This window comes from Felis catus, chromosome B3 (assembly GCF_018350175.1).
Source record: "Felis catus isolate Fca126 chromosome B3, F.catus_Fca126_mat1.0, whole genome shotgun sequence".
Classification (NCBI taxonomy): Eukaryota; Metazoa; Chordata; class Mammalia; order Carnivora; family Felidae; genus Felis; species Felis catus.
Window position 1 is genome coordinate 144,033,334 of NC_058373.1, and position 18,694 is coordinate 144,052,027.

Genomic DNA, 18,694 nt, shown 5'->3' on the forward strand with positions numbered 1-18,694 from the left:
AGCACAACTCTCAACTAGAGTTGGAAGGAAGGGGGTTCAGCTTCTAATTTCCACTCTCTTTGAGAGATTAAGTAACTCAAACCAAATTACTAAAACAAGGTCAGGAATCAAGGAAGAGGGCTGTACCCAATTAATTACTTGGTGTAGTAAAAACAACTGTGACCTGAATTACCGAACATCACGAAAACACAAAAGGACATAAAATTATTCATAAACCCATAAAAATTTTTCACTCAAATTGCAGCCTTTAACCCAGTAAGTCGACTGCTAGGAATGTATGCCACTGGTAAACATGAAGAATTACAAAAAAAAAAAAAAAAAAAAACAATGTTCAAACATCGTCATTGAAGAATCATCCTAGAAAGCTACACTGAAACATATTTACTACAATCCCATATAGTGTGAGGCATCTGTTTAAGAGACACACACAGATTCACACATACATATACAGATACATACATCTATGTATGTACACCTATGTATCTGTATATGTACACACACACACACACACAATATGCAAAGATTTATGGAAGTACATCTGGGGAAATGTTAACCAGGACTGACTCTGTCAAGCAGAGGAGGGTCCCAAGACTAACTTCAAACCTTTCACTGTTTTGGTGTATCACAAAGCCAGTATTACTTTTACTTAATTTTGTTTTAATTTAAAGAGAAAAAATAAATAAAAAGTTGCTAGTTGATGCATCTATTTTAACGTTTATTTATTTTTGAGACAGAGAGAGGCAGAGCATGAACGGGGGAGGGTCACAGAGAGAGGGAGACACAGAATCTGAAACAGGCTCCAGGCTCCGAGCTGTCAGCACAGAGCCCGACGCGGGGCTCGAACTCACGGACCGAGAGATCATGACCTGAGCCGAAGTCGGACGCTTAACCAACCGAGCCACCCAGGCGCCCCTAGTTGATGCATCTATTTATAAAAACAGAAGGTGAGAGGCGCACTAGAGTATTTGCGCACAAAGAGTATTTGAGGTTTCCCTGCAACTTTGGTTCTATAAAAATACATTTATGAGGGACACGAAGCTGAAGCGTCTGCAATAACAACAGATAATTTAAAAAATTTTTTGTGATATAATAGGAAAATGGTGACTGCCTTCAGAACACATAGGGTTTTTTCTTTTATAGGTATGTTTTGAATAATCCATTGAAACGTTCAGACAGTAAAAAAAAATGGGCACTTGCACTAGGTTAGATAACAGTAAATTTCTTCCAAGCAAGGATCTGTCATTCTTTCCCCTTCTACACCCCTGCTTTCATCCACCGGGAGAGCAAATAAGAACTCACTTATAATTATCACTTACCAGACACTACGCTGTGAGCTTCACACAGCCGATCTCATTTAATCTTTGAAACGACCCTATAAAATAGGTATTCTTATGCTAAACAGGCACAAACAGGTTTATACTAACCAGGCTAGACGGAGTGTGGAGGAGCGCCTGGTTGGCTCAGTGGGTGGAGTGCACGACTCTTGATCTCCGGGTCGTGAACTCAAGCCCCACGCGGGGTGTAGAGATTACTTAAAATGAAAGTCTTCTACATCAATCTATCCATCTAAGTGTGGAGGATTTTATTTTCCAAAGGTGGGAGCTTCTAGATAGCGCATGCCACCAGCTCGTCTTAGTACGTACGTACCTATGCCACTCCTCCATCAAGAGGTGCGATCTGCGTTCTCTACGCTCAACTCTGGGGGATGCGGAGGGGACGCTATGACATTCCCGAGGCTAGGTCAGAGAAGGTCATGCTGCTCCCACCTCGCACCCTTGGGACGCTGATCCTCAGAACCCAAGTGCCACCCCGCGAGGAAGGTCAAGGCACGTGGAGGCAGTAGCGTTCCAGCTGACAGGCCACGCGAAGGTCCCAGGGGACAGCCAGCATCAGCCGCCAGACACGAGAGTGGCCAACTTCGGAGAGGACTCCAGCCCCAGCCACAACCCAGCTGCGACTGCAGGAGAGGATCCCAGTGAGGCCTGCCTAGCTGAGCCCAGGCCACCCACAGGACCACGAGAGATGAGTTTGTTGGTATCGCCAGCCACCGAGTTGGGGTGATTTGTCAGGAAGCAATCAATAACCAGAAATATGAAGAAAGAAAGGTCAGTAACCTGCGGGAGACCGCCATGTCTGCCTGGCTCTAAAGCCCATGCTCATAACAACTTTCCTGTGTTACTCCCTGCTCCCTACAACTGCACATGATGCAAAACAGTAAGAACCCCACCTTCCCAGAATGCTCAATAATACATCCCTAAACACGTGGGCCTTGCCTAGAAAACAAGGTAGAAAATACACGTAGAAAACCGTAAAATGAAGGCCAACATGATGACCTAGCGTTCCTGGCCCCACTCTGACCCCAGGCTAGGAGTCCAATTTCACCATTACTCACTTTTCCTATTCATTCTACTTCCCTGACTCTGTCTCTGTGACTTCCTGCTCTGGAATCTTTTTTCTCCATCGTTACATATTTGTCAAGCATTGAATTGATCAGGATGTACACCCACGTGACAACAGGTTTCACCAGTACTCAGACTGGATTTTAAAGTAGAAGAATAAAGATGTAACACTAAACCAACTAACTGAACACTACCAACATGGCCATTTAAAAGAACGTATCAAATAATACCCACTACACTAAAAAAAAAAAAAAAAAAAAAAAAAAAAAAAAAAGACAAAAAACAAACACCCAAAGGTTTAAAGGACATTTAAAAAATGCAAGTATTTACATACATAAAATGTTTATATGAGGGGCACCTGCGTGGCTCAGTCAGTTAAGCATCCAACTCCCGATTTCAGCCCAGGTCATGATCTCACAGTTTGTGAGTTCAAGTCCTGTGTCGGGCTCTGCACTGACGGTGCGAAGCTTGCTTGGGATTCTTTCCTTCCTTCTCTTTCTCTGCCGGTGCTCGCTCTCTCTCTCTCTCTCTCTCTCAAAAATAAATAAACTTAAAAAAATAAATAAATAAAATGTTTTATGTATAATATGTGTTACTTATTGTTAGAGTATACAATATATAATGCCAGCATTAACGTTTAAAAGGGGGGATAGGGGCACCTGGCTGGCTCAGTCAGTAGGGCCTGTGACTCAGGGTTGTAAGTTCTCAGGGTTGTAAGTTCAAGCCCCACGTTGGGTATAGAGATTACTTAAAAATAAAATCTTGGAGGGGCGCCTGGGTGGCGCAGTCGGTTAAGCGTCCGACTTCAGCCAGGTCACGATCTCGCGGTCCGGGAGTTCGAGCCCCGCGTCGGGCTCTGGGCTGATGGCTCAGAGCCTGGAGCCTGTTTCCGATTCTGTGTCTCCCTCTCTCTCTGCCCCTCCCCCGTTCATGCTCTGTCTCTCTCTGTCCCAAAAATAAAAATAAAATAAAATAAAATAAAATCTTGGAGCACCTGGGTGTCTCAGTTGGTTAAGTGTCTGACCCCGGCTCAGGTCATGATCTCACAGCTTGCTTCGTGAGTTTGAGCCCCGCATCAGGCTCTCTGCTGTCAGCACAGAGCCCGCTTTGGATCATCTGTCCCCCTTTCCCACTTGTGTGCGTGTTCTCTCTCTCTCTCTCTCTCAAAATAAATAACTTTGAAAAAAATAAATTCTTATTAAAAATAAGTAAAAGGGGGGGATGGACACATTTACATATGCTGATACAGATTACATTACATATACAGATACACGTTTATATAAACAGACATAGAGAGACTTAAGTGAAACTGTAAGAGTGGTAACCTCTAGCACCGGGGCAGGAAAGGTCTAAGAGGCAAAAGTGAATAAATGGAATGATCAAATGATCAAACCTAACTTCAACAAAACTGGAGACACACTGACAGAGACACAACCTCACCTCTGACGTATTTTTGACCAAAATATTTAAGCTAAAGCTAATCATGAGGAAACAATCAGATAAATCCAAATTGAAGGACATTCTGCAAAATCCATGGCCTGAATTCTTTAAAAAAATGTCGTGAAACACACACAAGGCAGAACAGTGTGCCAGTTTAAAGGAGGCCAAAGAGATATGACAACAAAATGCGATTTGTGCTTTTTGATTAGATGCCAGAAAAAATAAAAACACCTGTAATGGATGTTATTGGGATAACTGGGAAAATTTGAAATATAGGCTGCATATTGGATAAGAGTACTGTATATACCAAGATGTTGTTTGCACTGTGATTATGTAAAATGTCACTGTTCTTAGTAGATACCTGCTGAATTATTAGTGGTGAAAAGGACTGATGTGCACTAACTCAAAACGCTCAGCGAAATAAACACTGTACATAATTTAGAGTGTGCAAGTAAGCAGGCACACAAAAGGCAAAATGGTGCATTTAGGTGAAAGATATTTAGGTGAAAGATTTATAAACAGTCAAATGAATTCTTCTTGCAACTTTCATACAGATTCAAAATTCTGACAGTAAATAGTTGGGAAGGAAAAAAGGAAAAAAATATGTGTATATGAGTCCACACTATAAGCAAAAACGTAAATAAAGCCTTTTGTAGGCCTTGTGTTCTAACTACAGCTTTGGGTGCATTAATGAAAAAGAAAAACCTGTGAACAATAGCCCCAAAGAAAATAAGAATGTCTTGTAAAGTATGAATGGGGTAAATTATTTTAAATATCTTGTTTCACAATTTATGCCATAATCAATTACCAATGGACTTACTTAGGGTACAATGCAAATTTCACATTGCAAGTATACGTAATTAAATATTTTCACAGCAAAGGAGGTCCGAATTTTTCCATACCTCTAGCAGAAATACAGATCTGTACAGTAATGTGTAAAAAAAAAAAAAAAGCCCATCCAAGTTGGTTGCAGTTCAGTTACTCATAATCCACAAATCCAAGCATAAGTAAAATTTTTACCGTTACATTTTCTAGGACGACCACTTCATTTCCCAACTTCCCAGTAACACTTTCACCAAAAGGTTGTTTCAAAATCCCTATAAAAATAGTTCCAGTAAAAACACTACTGTTTGACCCAAAAAATAAAATAGCCCATCTTTCCTCTCATTTTCCCCTAAACCGATGTCATTAAAGGGCAGAAAGCCACACAGTAACCGCTCACTACCTTACTGCCGAATGTTCAAGAATCCCAGTTTCAGTCCAGCGTGCAACAACAACAAAACCTTCAAAACTTGTTACATAACCTCCACACCAAAATATGCCTGGGAGGTCTGGGGCTGGGACCTCCCTGAGGCTGGGGTCGCTCTGAGACCCCACCGCCCCCAAGCCCGCCTCGAACCCCCGGGGGCGCCGGCTTCTGACAACCCAGGGAGGTTCGGGGTCCCCACACGCTGCGCCTTCCCGGCCTGCCGAGTGGACCCACCACCCTGGTGACCAGACCCTGCCCCTTCGTGCCCTCCCAACCCCCCGACCCCCGCCGTTCGCCCTCGCGTCCCCGCCCCTCCCCGGCCCCGCTCACTCTTCATCCTGGATGCGGAAGTCGACGACAAGCCCTTGCCGACACTGGGCGGAGAAGAAAGGGGCAGAAAGGGAGGCCCCCTGGCTTCCACTCCTCTGAGGCAGGGTCCCGAACCAGGACCTCCGCGCTGGCTCCTCGACAGAGAGCGTTAGGATCCGGCCGCCATGTTGTATCGCTGTCACCCTAGCAACCATCAGGCCCCGGACGCCCCGAGGCCGCCTCCCGCGCGTGCGCAAAACACCGCATCCGCATCTGTCCTTCCAAAGTGTACGCGTGCGCAGTGCGGCCCGCCTCCTCAGTCTGGTTGCTAAGCAACCTCCCTCGCCGCTTTTGGTAAGCAATTCTCTGCCTCTGAGTGTAGGCGACCTTCCGGGATCGCTATTCCCAGCCTGCCTGAGAATTTAGCCATGTGATACCTATTGCTGGAACTGGGCTGGGGACGCGCTAAATAACTGTCAGTTGATACCTGTTCCTTGCCGTCTCATCCTGCGCTTGATCATCTCCTATCTAGTCTGGAACACAGAGGTTCATTTGTAAGTTTTTCTTTTTAATTCAGCAAGCGTTTATTGAGCCCAGGGTACTGTTGCAGGCTTTGAGACTATAAAGGAGGGCAGTGTGGACAGGGTCCCTGACTTCCTGACACTTATATTGCAGTGTAAAGTTGAAGGAATGAATATGTGAATAAACTCTGTGCAAATAGGGTGACTTGATAACCGAAAGGTGACTAGCCCTCCGGAAACTCACAGTGCGCTAAAAATAACAACTGTATGTACCGGTGTAGCGCTTTATGAAGCTCATTGTCATGTATTTGCTTTTTTCATCCCCACAACTACTCCCTTAGGTCAGGTATTCCTATTTTTTCCAATTACTTTTTGAAATTAAAGAAGTAAAACGTGTCCTTTGGGGGGGGGGGGAATCAAAATACAGAAATATATCAAGTAAAATTTGAAATAATCCCTTCGAAGCATTTACATCCTTCTCACTCCCCATCCTCCCCAGAATCAACCACTGGCAACAGTTGAGTGGCATCTTTTGGGAATTTCTGTGCATGAATTTGGACAGACTTTCCCCACAATTGAAAATCATGGGTATCCTTCTATAATTTGCTTTTATTTCCCCCACTTAATAAACCGTAGTCATCTTTTTTTTTTTTAACGTTTATTTATTTTTGAGACAGAGAGAGACAGAGCATGAACGGGGGAGGGGCAGGGAGAGAGGGAGACACAGAATCGGAAGCAGGCTCCAGGCTCTGAGCCATCAGCCCAGAGCCCGACGCGGGGCTCAAACTCGCGGACCGCGATATCGTGACCTGAGCTGAAGTCAGATGCTTAACGACTGAGCCACCCAGGCGCCCCCGTAGTCATCTTTTAATATTAGGAGAGCTCCCCTGTGCTTTTTTAACTGATGCACAATATTCCACAGTATGGATATACTGTCATTTTTTAACCATTTCCCTATTTATGTTTCTTATTTTTACTATTACGAACAATACTTCAGAAAATACCCTTGTGTGTATCTTTGAGCACACATATGCCTGTTTCTGTTGGAGTTGATGGGTCATAAGGCATCGATAATTTAATTGTGGACTGATGTGAAATAATTCTCCAAAAATACTGTGCCAACACAGAAAGATCTATACCTGAATTCCCTCCCCCCCCACACACACACTTGCATGGACACAGGATGTCTACAAAGATTAAGAAGCCATTCATCTCTTCCCCTTTGCTACCATCGCTGGAACTGCAGCAGGCGAGCTTTGGCCTGCCGACTGCAACCAAAATGAAGTTCAATCCGTTTGTGACTTCTGACCGGAGCAAGAACCATACCCGGCATTTCAGTGCACCTTCCCACATTCGCAGGAAATTTATGTCTTCCCCTCTTTCCAAAGAGCTGAGACAGAAGTACTACGTTGGATCCATGCCCATCCGGAAGGATGATGAAGTACAGATTGGGTGAGGACACGACAAAGGTCGGCAAATTGGCAAAGTCGTCCAGGCTTACAGGAAGAAATTCACGTCATCTACACTGAACGAGTACAGCGAGAGAAGGCAAATGGCACGACTGTCCACGTGGGCATCCACCCAGCGAGGTGGTCATCACTAGACTGAAACTGGACAAAGACCCAAAAATACCCTTGAATGCAAAGCCACGTCTCCCCAAGTTGGAAAGGAAAGGGGCAAATATAAGGAAGAAACAATGAAAAAGACACAGGAACAAAGTAATCTTATATATGACATTTAATAAAAACTGTTATGGGGGCGCCTGGGTGGCTCAGTCGGTTAAGCCTCCGACTTTGGCTGAGGTCATGATCTCACAGTTTGTGCGTTCAAGCCCTGCATTGGGCTCTGTGCTGACAGCTCAGAGCCTGGAGCCTGCTTCGGATTCTGTGTCCCCCTCTCTCTCTGCCCCTCCCCAACTTGTGCTCTGTCTCTGTCTCTCAAGAATAAATAAACGTTAAAAAAAAAACAAAAAAAACACAACCTGTTACAATGGAAAAAAAAGCCACTCAGGAAAAGATCAAAACATAACAACGTGCAATTTTTAACTTCTTTATGGTTCCCAATCCTTTTCTGCTGTCCTCCCCTGAGGACATAATCTCTTCTCCATTGGCTGGCAGCTTTCTCCTCTCTAAGCCACTGCACGTGAGCCCCGAATGCTTCCACTGTTGGCCTAGGCCACTTTCACCTGTCCCCTGCCCTCTGGATCCCACCTCAGCAGGGGGCAAACCACCTGCCCGGGTGCACTCTACCCTCAATATTCTCTTCCTCCCCGTCCCACAAGACACCTCAGTTTCCTGCACACCCCTCCTCCTTTTTCTACCCACCTTACCTTTTGCCGGTTCCAGCCTCCTTCCAGCCCTAGGCTGACCAAGTCTCTACAGGTGCCTGTCATAAGATAAATCCACATTTCTCACCCCATACACAATCTCCCCCCACCTGAAATCTTCAGGCCCACACCTTTGCCCATCGTATCTTCCTTTCACGTCTTTGGGCCTGAATTCATTTTGGTTTAGAAAGTTACTTCTTCTTCCTCAAATAACGTCTTAAATATACTTGACATATATTTAATTAACAAAATTATAATTTACGTTAATATATTATTATTAGTCCCATCTTTCAAACACTGCTGCAGTGATCAACCCTGTAAATACATAATTTCCTATATGTCCATGTGTACCCAGAGGAGAAATTCCTAAAGTGGAGCTTTGGGGTCAAGGGCATCTACTCTGAAATCTTTAACTTCTTTTTAAAAAGCTGAGTCAAGGGGCGCCTGGGTGGCGCAGTCGGTTAAGCGTCCGACTTCAGCCAGGTCACGATCTCGCGGTCCGTGGGTTCGAGCCCCGCGTCGAGCCCCGCGTCGGGCTCTGGGCTGACGGCTCAGAGCCTGGAGCCTGTTTCCGATTCTGTGTCTCCCTCTCTCTCTGCCCCTCCCTGTTCATGCTCTGTCTCTCTCTGTCCCAAAAATAAATTAAAAAAAAACAAAAAAAAAAAAACAAAAAAAAAGCTGAGTCAAGTTCACATGACATAGAATTAACCGCTTTAAAGTGCGACATTTAGTGCATTCACGGTGTTGTGCGACCATCACCTCTATCTAGTTCGGAAATAGCCTCATCACCCCAGAAGGAAGCCCTGTTCCCATTAAGCAGCCACATGATGCTAAGTGAAAGAAGCCACACACTGAAAGCCACGTGTGTATTGTAGGATTCCATTTATCGGAAACGTCCAGAATAGGCAAATCCCGTAGAGACAGAAAGTAGATTAGCGGTTGCCCAAGGGCTGGGGGAGGGAGAGGAGAAGGACGGCTCATGGAGACAGGGTTTCTTTCTGTGGTGATGACAATGTTCTGGAGTTCGACTGTGGTGATGGTTGCACAACTTTGTAATAATTACTGAATTGTACATATTAAATGGTTAAGAATGATAGGTGGGGGCACCTGGGTGCTTCAGTCAGTGGAGCATCGGACTCTTGATCTCAGGTCAGCTCGTGATCTCACGGTTTGTGGGGCTGAGCCTCACCTTGGGCTCTGTGCTGATGTCGAGGGGATTCTCGATTCTGCTTGGGATTCTCTGTGTCTGCCCCTCCCCTGCTCATGCTCTCTCTGTCTCTCTCAAATAAATACATTTTAAAAAAAGAATGATATGTGAATTTTATCTCAAAATAAATTGAAAAAAACACGAAAGGTGCTTATTGCTGGTGCTGCTGTTAATGGTGCTTTGTTAGCTCTGAAAACCCACATCTAATTCCTGTAGGCCACTGGGATTTGATCTCTCCCTGTCTCCTTGTGGCCTTTCCCTTTATCTTGGGACTTTGTCACATTTATCTTTCTGTCTCTTTCATACGCTTCTTTTTTTTTCTTTTTAATGTTTATTTTTTTCAGAGAGAGAAGGTGCAAGCAGGGGAGGGGCAAAGAGAGGGAGGCACAGAATCCGAAGTGGGCTCCAGGCTTTGAGCTGTCAGCACAGAACCCGACGAAGGGCTTGAACCCACAGCCTGGGAGATCGTGACCTGAGCCAAAGGCAGACACTTAACCGGCTGAGCCACCCAGGCACCCCTCTTTTCATATGCTTCTTCTGCCCCTTAGGTTCTAAGCTCCTTGGGCCGCCCAGGCAAAGGATGTTACTGGATATTCACTGAGTTCCTGTTAAATAGATGAACAGGTGAATGCATTTTGGCAGGTGAGCCCCAGCCCTATTGTTTCTGATTGCCATGGCTGCGGGATCTTCTGCTCATTTTCATCGTGGACAAGTGGCTCCGGGTAGTGACACTGTAAAGACCAGTGTGCTTACCCAGGCACGCAGGGGCGGCTGGACTTCAACCCTCACCAGCTGGTCCAGCCCACCACCCTGGCATGCAGCCTGCATCTGGTGTGTGAACGCCCGGGAGAGGTGGGAAAGGGCCTCCAGAATGAAAGATCAAAGGATACAAATGGGGTACCTTAGCAGGAAGTTTACAGAAGGGGGACTTGTGAAAGGTTTTGCCTAGAGCAGCGGTTCTTAAGCTTTAGCGGCACCCAAAATCACCTGCCTTCAGGTGATTGTGATTTGTTGAACCCAGGTTGCCACGCCCCACTCCCCAAATTTCTCGCCTGTAATTCTGGGGTGGGGCTCAATAATTTGCATCTCTAACAGGATCCCAGGTGATGCTGCTGCTGCACCAGTGACCATAGTTTGAGAACCACTGGCCTAGATAATTCCTCGCTCTTTTTAAATTCTAAACAGACTAGGAAATGCTACTTCAAAAAAAGCGATTGCTGTGGACCCATGTCTCCCTATTGAAACATTCTCAAACACCACGCCTGGGCGTCAGTCTTCTTGGTTTATGTCTGTGTGGCCTGGTCACCTGCTTCCCTGGACCATTTGTGCCCTAAATGACAAGGAGAAGAATTGACCGCTAAGAAACAATGGGTCACGAGCCCTTCACCTGTCCAGCACACAGAGACAGCAGCCAGGCTCTACGACATACTCAAAGGATGCTTGCAAAATGGAACCACCCTGTACCTTAGAGCTCCACCTTGGAAACTGCTCGAACACTACCTAATGACAGCCACTGGAGCTTTTTGGTTCATTCTAAAACTGTTCCTTGCACAGTTCAGCCCGTATCCTAGCATTAGCCTTTCCTATTTTCCAATGTCAAGAGATTCAGCCATGAGGCTGTGTTTAAAAGTTATGTGCCCTGGGGCACCTGGGGGGCTCAGTCGGTTAAGCGTCTGACTATGGCTCAGGTCATGATCTCCCGGTTTGTGGATTTGAGCCCCACATCAGGCTCTGTGCTGACAGCTCAGAGCCTGAAGCCTGCTTTGGATTCTGTGTCTCCCTCTCTCTGCCACCCCCCCCCCCACCCGGTGTCTCTCTCTCTCTCTCTTTCTTTCTCTCTCAAAAATAAACATTAAAAATTAAAAAAAAATTTTAATAAAAGATATGTGTTCTTCTGCTGAGCATCTTAATAAGTGTTCCAACCAGGAAATAGGCAGAAGTTAGAAAAATTAGAGATGATGGAAATGTCAAACGTGTTAACACTGGTAAGGTGGGCAGATGCAAATCCACCTGAAGATATTAGAAATTAGATTCATTTTAGAAAATAATAAATATATCTCAGAGGAGACGAAGCTAACAGGGATATGAAATAAACAGCACAAGAATATTGGCCACTCAAATTAACATGAGGAATGGTAACTAACCAAGAACCATAAATAAGGTCACGGTGCAATGTGTGATGCGAACACAAAAATAGATAAACTTCCGACTCAGAGAGTCTGTGCACATCTCTGAGAAGAAGGCATTTGGAACAACAGATATCTTATAAAGCTTAAGAAGAGGTTTCCTAAGAGGAGAACGGAAAGAAGTAAAATTCAGCCCTTAAAGTCATAGAGAGGAAAATCACACCAGGGAACCCCAGTCCAATCACTGGACCACCGTTTTCTCATTTCTGCAGCATAGGGTTAAAAGCACCCACTCCAAAGGGCGGTTGTGCAGATGAAGTCAGATGTCTGTGACACTATACGATACTGCTTGATTTTTGCCCACATGCTCAGTAAATGTTGACTAATCAAAAGGCATCATCCACTGTCACCTACTGTTACTCCTTCTTTTCTGACAAGGGCGAGCCTGATTTTCAATGATTATTGAGCATCCAGGACAAACTTTAACTGTTGATGGGGAGGAATTAAGCAGGTAGCCTGATAAGGTTGTAGAAACCCAGGTGGCCTGTTGGTGGAGACCCAGAGAGGCCTTTGTCAAAGTCACCCACTCGCCAGTGGCCATCCTAGGCTCAGACCCAAATCTGTAACTTCCAACTCCCTGTGCTTCTACAGCTCCCTTGCATCTAAAAGAGACCTTTTTTAAAGCTTTGTAATTAATGTACATGCTTTAAGAAAGGACATTTTTAAAAAGCCTCTGGAACCAACTAATTTGTTGTAGCAAATGAGAAGCAACATCTGAAAAATCCTTATGTTTGTCTATTTTTCCTTTGTGTTGTCTAACAGTTTTGACATAGTACATATTGTACAATGAAGTATTGTATTCCTGCCTCCCCACCCCGCCCCTGCTTGCTTTCTTTCTTTTTTTCCAGAATTGATTGGCAAGAATTCAGCTTCAACATTCAAAGTGCTTTGCTCTGTCCTTGTCTGTGTGCTCCAGGGCTCCAAGTCAAAATAAAAAATATAAAAAGAAGGTTGGAAGACAGTTCAAGGAAATTGTTCAGGAAATAGACAATAGACCTAGGCCTGGACCAAAGAAAAGAGAAGAAAGTTAGAGATTCAACCCCGAAGTTTTGACCTCTGAAGAATGGTGTTCCAGAAAAAGGTAAGAGGAGATTATCAAATCTCCCTTGGAAACATTCTTCCTCTGAAATGTTGCCAAGAATGGAAGGGCATGGGGCACGTGGGTGGCTCAGTCGGTTGGGCAGCCGACTTCAGCTCAGGTCATGACCTCACAGTCTGTGAGTTCAAGCCCTGTGTCTGGCTCTGTGCTGACAGCTCGGAGCCTGGAGCCTGCTTCCGATTCTGTGTCTCCCCCTCTCTCTGCCCCTCCCCCACTCGTGCTCTGTCTCTCTCTCTCTCTCCCTCCCTCTCTCTCTCTCTCTCTCTCTCTCTCTCTCAAATAATAAACATTTAAAAAAAGAATGGAAGGGCATGTTTCTGAATCAAAAGGTCTAACAGAGTGAACCTAACACACAATGAATTTAACATTAATTCAACAAATTGACCTTGCACCAGGCACTCTTCCGGGAACTTGAGATCCACGAATGTGGTGATGGAGGCCAAGATCAGAGTGTGGTTTCCACGAGCAAAAGAACACCGAAGATTGCTAACAAACCACCAGAAGCTGGGAGAGAGAGGAGAGAGAGGCACGGAACAGATTCTTCCCCAGAGCCCTTGGAAGGAACCAACACCGAGGACACCTTGGTCTTGGACTTCTGGCTTCCAGAACTTGAGAGAATAAGTTTCTCTTAAGTCACCCAGTTTGCGTTTTATTGATGCAACCCTGGGAAACGAATACCGTATGTCTTTATGTTCATACCGAAGTTTCCAATTTATAAGCAATGACGAATTTTACCAGTTGGGTTTAAAGCAAATGGACTATTTAGAATCCAAGCTGCATGCACAGAAGCACCCCTCAGACACTGAAAAACCTGAATAATAACCCAGCGTCACCTGGTGCTGGTCATGTATGAGTCTGCATTTTCCTAACTCAAAGAATGAAAACTAGGACCTGTTTGTCTTGCAGGAACTGTAAGACGGAGTCCGAATTGGCAGGAGACATCCAGGAGTCCGCACACACCCGGGGCAGGAGGCGCGCTGGCGGCCAGGTGCTCAGCGGACGCCTAGGTCTCGGGTGCCCCCTACCGTCTGCGTTCAGTCACTGCGTCTCCCCCACCGTGGGCACGCCGGCTCCCTCTGCCCCGGGGGGACTGGAGCCCGCCCACTCGGGAAACGAGCCCTCAATTCTGCCTGGCTTGTGTCAGGGCTAGACCTCTCAGGGATGATCTGTCAACTTCGACCAACCTGGATCGACCATCTACTATGTGCCAGTCACTTCTAGGTGCTGCAGGTGCAAAATACAAGTTGCTGCCCTCCTGCAGTCACGAAATTAGGAAAGCTCCGGACGAAATATGAAGCAGGAAAAAGCAGGGAATTCTGAATGCGCGTTGCGATTTTAAACAGGGGGGTCAGGGAAGCCTCGCGGAATATGTGACATTTACGCATAGACATGAGGACACGAGGGAGAGCCTTGGCAGTGTCTGGGGGAAGAGGGTCCAGGAAGAGGGAACAGAAGTGTAGAAGCCCCAGGGCAGGAGCGTGGCCTGGTGAGCAAGATCCAGGAAGGAGGGTGATGGGGCTGTGTCAGGGGGCACCGGGAAGGGGGGCAGGTTAGGTCGGGGTCTTTCGGATGGGTGTTATTCTGCGTGGGGGGTTGCCACGTAGGCACAGGATGGGCAGTTAAAGGTGAACTTAAGGTGTTTATGTAGATAAACAACTACGTATTGTCTGGGACATACACTAAATTATTTAGGGCGGCTAAATCTGGCAGCCCGAGCCGGGCTGGGCCAGGAGGGGAGGGTTTGAACAGAGAAAGTACTTGATCTGATATGTTTTAAAATGTGATTTTGCAATTAGCTCATTCATTCATCTGACTCCTATTTATTATTATTATTTAAGTATAATCTACCCCCCATGCAGGGCTCAAGCTCATGACCCCAAGATCAAGAGTCACATGCCCTCCTGACTGAGCCAGCCAGGCGCCCCTGACTCCTATTAACTACACTCCTATCATTCCAGAGAGTGTGCTAGGCGCGGGACATTCAGCGACAAGCAAAATGGACAGGGTTGCAGACACTTCACTTTGCCCAGAGCGCTCTACCTGTTTGGGCCTATGCTTGCCCATCCTTGACCTTCAGAATGCAGTCAAGTTTCCCAGTCTTCAAAAACCTGCCCCAAACTTCCACCCCTGGCACTGTTTACCTACACTCAGCGCGATGCCTAAGTGTCTCCACCCATACTAACTTAGCACCTGTCTTTGCTAAACTGTGGGCTTGGTGAGGACAGGATCAGGTCTGCTTGGCTTACAGCTGATTCCCTGTGGTTAGGGCACTACCAGGCTTAATGAGTAGGTGTTGACTAAACCTGACTCAACACCTCCTTTTAATAACATCTGTTCTGTTAAGATCAGCTAGACTGGGCTTCTGCTGTTTGCAAGAAGGGACGTTGATGATAATCCGCCTTTTTTTTTTTTTTTTTTTTTTTTTTTGAGTAATCAGACCAGAGGGACAATGTGAAAAGCTGGGGCTCCCTTCTCCTACTCCCAGAGCACAGGAGGTCAGGGACTCAGAGACCAAAAAGCCCCCTGGGGGACAGTATCTTTTCAGACACTAACCCTTTGGAGTGGGTACTACCCGTTGCCCACCCAGCAACTGCTTCATGATTTAATCATGTGCTAGTTAAGAAGAGAGGGCAAAATGAAGACATTTGCCAGACATCAAAAAAAGGGCGGGGGGTGTGGGGGGGAAACAATGGCTTATCCACCTAAGGAAACATTTAAAAAATGACATTTGCAATTGCTTAGGGGTATGATAATGATAGAATATTAAGTTCAAAAAAGTAAGATAAAAGATCATATTCTTTTTTAACAAGGTCGAACTGAATGCCAAATATATATTTTGAAATAAGCCTGTGCAGTGAAAAAGGATTGTCAGGAAAGATACCAAACAACGCTGCCGTTGTTTTGGGGCGGTGGGGGATTCGGTGGTTCTTTTGTTCTCTATCTGGTTTTCTGCATTCTCTAAGCTTTATTTAGCCACACCAAAGCTCTTGATACACGAAGTTTCCACGCCGGAAGGATTCTCGAGATACATAAAAAAAGCATTGAGTTGCAGTGTTTGAAAATCCTACTCCTGAGCCAAGCATCCCATGTATAATTTGCATTCCCCCGTGAAAACCTTCGATTCGTGGTAAGGAGCCACTTTATTCTCTTTAAAGAGGCTCTGTGTTTTCTTCTGGCCAATAGGGATGACAGCGGGAATGACGACAGTTGTAGAGAGAGTTGAAGGCTCGAAGTCCGCCGGCGGCCCCGCGCAGGCGTAGAAACCTCATAAACTTGACGGAGGCGCCAGAGAGCCAAGTGGCCGGTTAGCTCAGTTGGTTAGAGCGTGGTGCTAATAACGCCAAGGTCGCGGGTTCGATCCCCGTACGGGCCACAAAAAGAAGCTTTTTCTCCGCCCCCCCCTTTTTTTTTTTACTTCATTTTATTTATTGTTATTATTATTATTTTTTGTTTGTTTGTTTAAACATGTCTTTCCAGGGCTGTGAGCGGCGAGCCGCAGAATCGTTCTGGATTCGGCCCCGAAGTTGGCGCAGGCAGCCACTGGGGAGAAAGGGGCAGGATCCCACGCAAGTTCGTCCCTCCAAGTCCCCGCCCGCTGTGCGCACCAGCAGCTGTCCTTGGTTGGTTTGTTTGTTTGTTTGTTTGTTTGTTTAGGATGCTCTCAGATGCCGCTGCCAGTTGCTTCCTAATGCAGAGCTTCTGAGGACTGTCGGTGGAGTCCCCGATTTTCATGGAGTTCTTAGAATTGAAAATCCGGGTCTGGACTTAATTCATTCCACAAATGCTTAGGGAGCGCCTTCCTACTGCAGGCCCTTCGCGATTCTAGAAGCAGAACAGTAGAAGACACAAACCCCAACCCCCATGGAGCCAATGACCAGCCAACACCTGTCATGTCTTTAGTGAGACACAGTTGTGGAATCATCTGGAAACCTTCTCTTGCTACTTTCTTCCTTTTCAGAGAGATCTTAGGCTCCATATTTTTTCCTCTTGGTTCTGCCATTTGCAGCCAGAAGGCAACCGGGTGAATTTCTCACTCGTGGTTCAAGTCTCCGCAAGTATTCAGGCATGTATGGTTTAACACAAAAGCCAGTTATTTTAGGGCTATGCCATCTTATATCAGGGTCTAGTAGGAGCTCTAGCCATGTTTGAAAAGTATCCAATGAGAACATCTGCTAAACATTCACTCTTTTTCTCACATATGTGTTAAGCTCTGGTATAACTCAGTAACAGCTCAAGTCCGTAGACCAGAGTCATAAAGCCCTTGGCAAGTGCTCAGTGTGTAGTGAAAGCACTCATTAAATGCCAGCGATGGGACCCTTGTTCTTCCAAAGAGGAAGGAGAACCCGGGGCTCTTGACACTGAGTATAGACCGTTTGGACGTCACACCTTGGATATCTGTGTTGGGTACCTTGTTAGATGCAGGGACCTGGCAGAAGAGGAGCCAGCTGAGATTGCTGTCCTCAGGGCAGCACACTGTCCCACACAAGGCTGGAAGGGGTCCAGAACACACCTGTGTGGCATAAAAATTATTTTGAGCAGGAGGCATTTGAACTGAAAAGTCTTATCTGCCTAAAAGTAGAGCCTTCCCAAAAAATTCAGAAGGATTCATTTGTCATAAATTCCCTTTCCTGGGACCGATCAGGAAAGGTGGACTCTTGTCACAGGAGAGCAGTTGGAATCACACCCATACAGGCATTGTCCCAAAGCTGTCATATCTCCCATCTACTCTGGTAAGGGTCCATTTGTCTTTCTTAAAAGGCATTTGTTTTTCCACGAGTGCCCTTCCCCCGCTTCTCTGCTCCTATTAAGATGGTATATAGGTCCCACGTCTAACTTTCTCTATGAGTCACATTTTTATGTGAATTCCGTAGGTACATTAATAAAAATTCATGATTAAATTTTGTCTTTTCTTTTGTTAATCCGTCTTTTGTCACCTTAATTCACAGGCCCCTAAGGACTGAACCTAAGAGCATAGAAGAAAAATCTCCTCTCCCCCAACAGGCTCAAAAACATGATGAAATGGAGTACTCTGTTCTAAATGAAGAGGGCAGTTCTTGGCTTAGGGGTCAGAGAGGACCTTTCTGACACCTGAGGATGTGAGAATGAGAAGGTCTTATTTCAAAGTTCAAGAAAGAAGGATTAAGGAGTTGAAACAAATTCCACAAATTTGATCTCCCCTCTGGCCACTCCTTAGTGAGGCTATTAATGAATTGTTAGAACACTGTTGGGAGCTTAGTGAATCCAGCGTGAGTATTGACTATGATGATGATGACCGCGTGGAGAGAAAAATGATCAGAAAGTCTACCAGAACCTTCGCGGACGTCAGCCTGGCTCCCCAGGCTCCCCCCTTTTGTGGGCATCAAGGCACTCATCATATTATACCGTAAACGCCAGTTTCCTCCTCCTCCTGCTGCTGCCTGGACTGTATACAGAGGGCAGGACGGTCCCAAGGCAAGCACGGTGACTTACCCAGCAGATGCTTAATAACTGTTGACCAATGGCCCTACTGTCCTCTCTGGGGAGGGGAGCTGAGAAACACACATACACGAGCAGCTACAAGACTGGATGGGAAGGATGCACAGAGCCAGTAGAGTGAAGAGGAGGGGGAATGGAAAGGTTGGGCTGAAGAAGAGGGAGTGGTAGAGCTATGATGGATGGGACTGAAGTGTGGGGGGTGGGGAGGTCCTTCCTTCCTTCCTTCCTTCCTTCCTTCCTTCCTTCCTTCCTTCCTTCCTTCCTTCCTTCCGTCACATGCATCCATGCATCATTGATTCCCTGATCTGAACTGGCGCTTGTGCTGAGCACTGTGTAATACATCATCTTGGCCCTTAAGGTGCATCCAGTATGGGTGGATGTATCGACCTGGGAACGATTTAGGGCGCACATTTGTTAAAAATGCGCACCTCAGGGGCGCCTGGCTGGCTCGGGTGGTGGAACTGCGACTCTTGATCTTAGGGC

General features: G+C 46.0%; 1 protein-coding gene, 1 long non-coding RNA gene, 1 other non-coding gene and 1 pseudogene across 7 annotated transcripts in view; 3 read left to right on the top strand and 1 right to left on the bottom strand.

Annotated features, from left to right (window-relative positions):
- MOK (MOK protein kinase) overlaps positions 1–5,655 on the bottom strand; it is a 65,746-nt gene extending 60,091 nt beyond the window's left edge. For 2 of the 5 annotated variants that reach the window (XM_045060536.1, XR_006600015.1), the window contains exon 1: positions 5,419–5,655. In XM_045060536.1, the coding sequence (XP_044916471.1) occupies positions 5,419–5,612 (194 nt within the window). In that variant the 5' untranslated portion in view covers positions 5,613–5,655. The remainder of the gene's footprint in view (positions 1–5,418) is intronic. The other 3 variants (XM_023256055.2, XM_045060537.1, XM_045060541.1) reach the window with 3 other exon arrangements.
- Positions 5,656–5,757: 102 nt separating this feature from the next.
- LOC102900789 lies at positions 5,758–13,574 on the top strand. Its single transcript, XR_002743303.2, has 3 exons — positions 5,758–5,951; positions 12,486–12,718; positions 13,132–13,574. It is a non-coding gene; the product is annotated as an uncharacterized LOC102900789 (long non-coding RNA).
- LOC111556296 lies at positions 6,739–7,786 on the top strand (annotated as a pseudogene).
- A 2,461-nt stretch (positions 13,575–16,035) lies between the features above and the next one.
- Positions 16,036–16,109, top strand: TRNAI-AAU. Its single transcript has one exon. It is a non-coding gene; the product is annotated as a tRNA-Ile (tRNA).
- Positions 16,110–18,694: the final 2,585 nt, after the last annotated feature.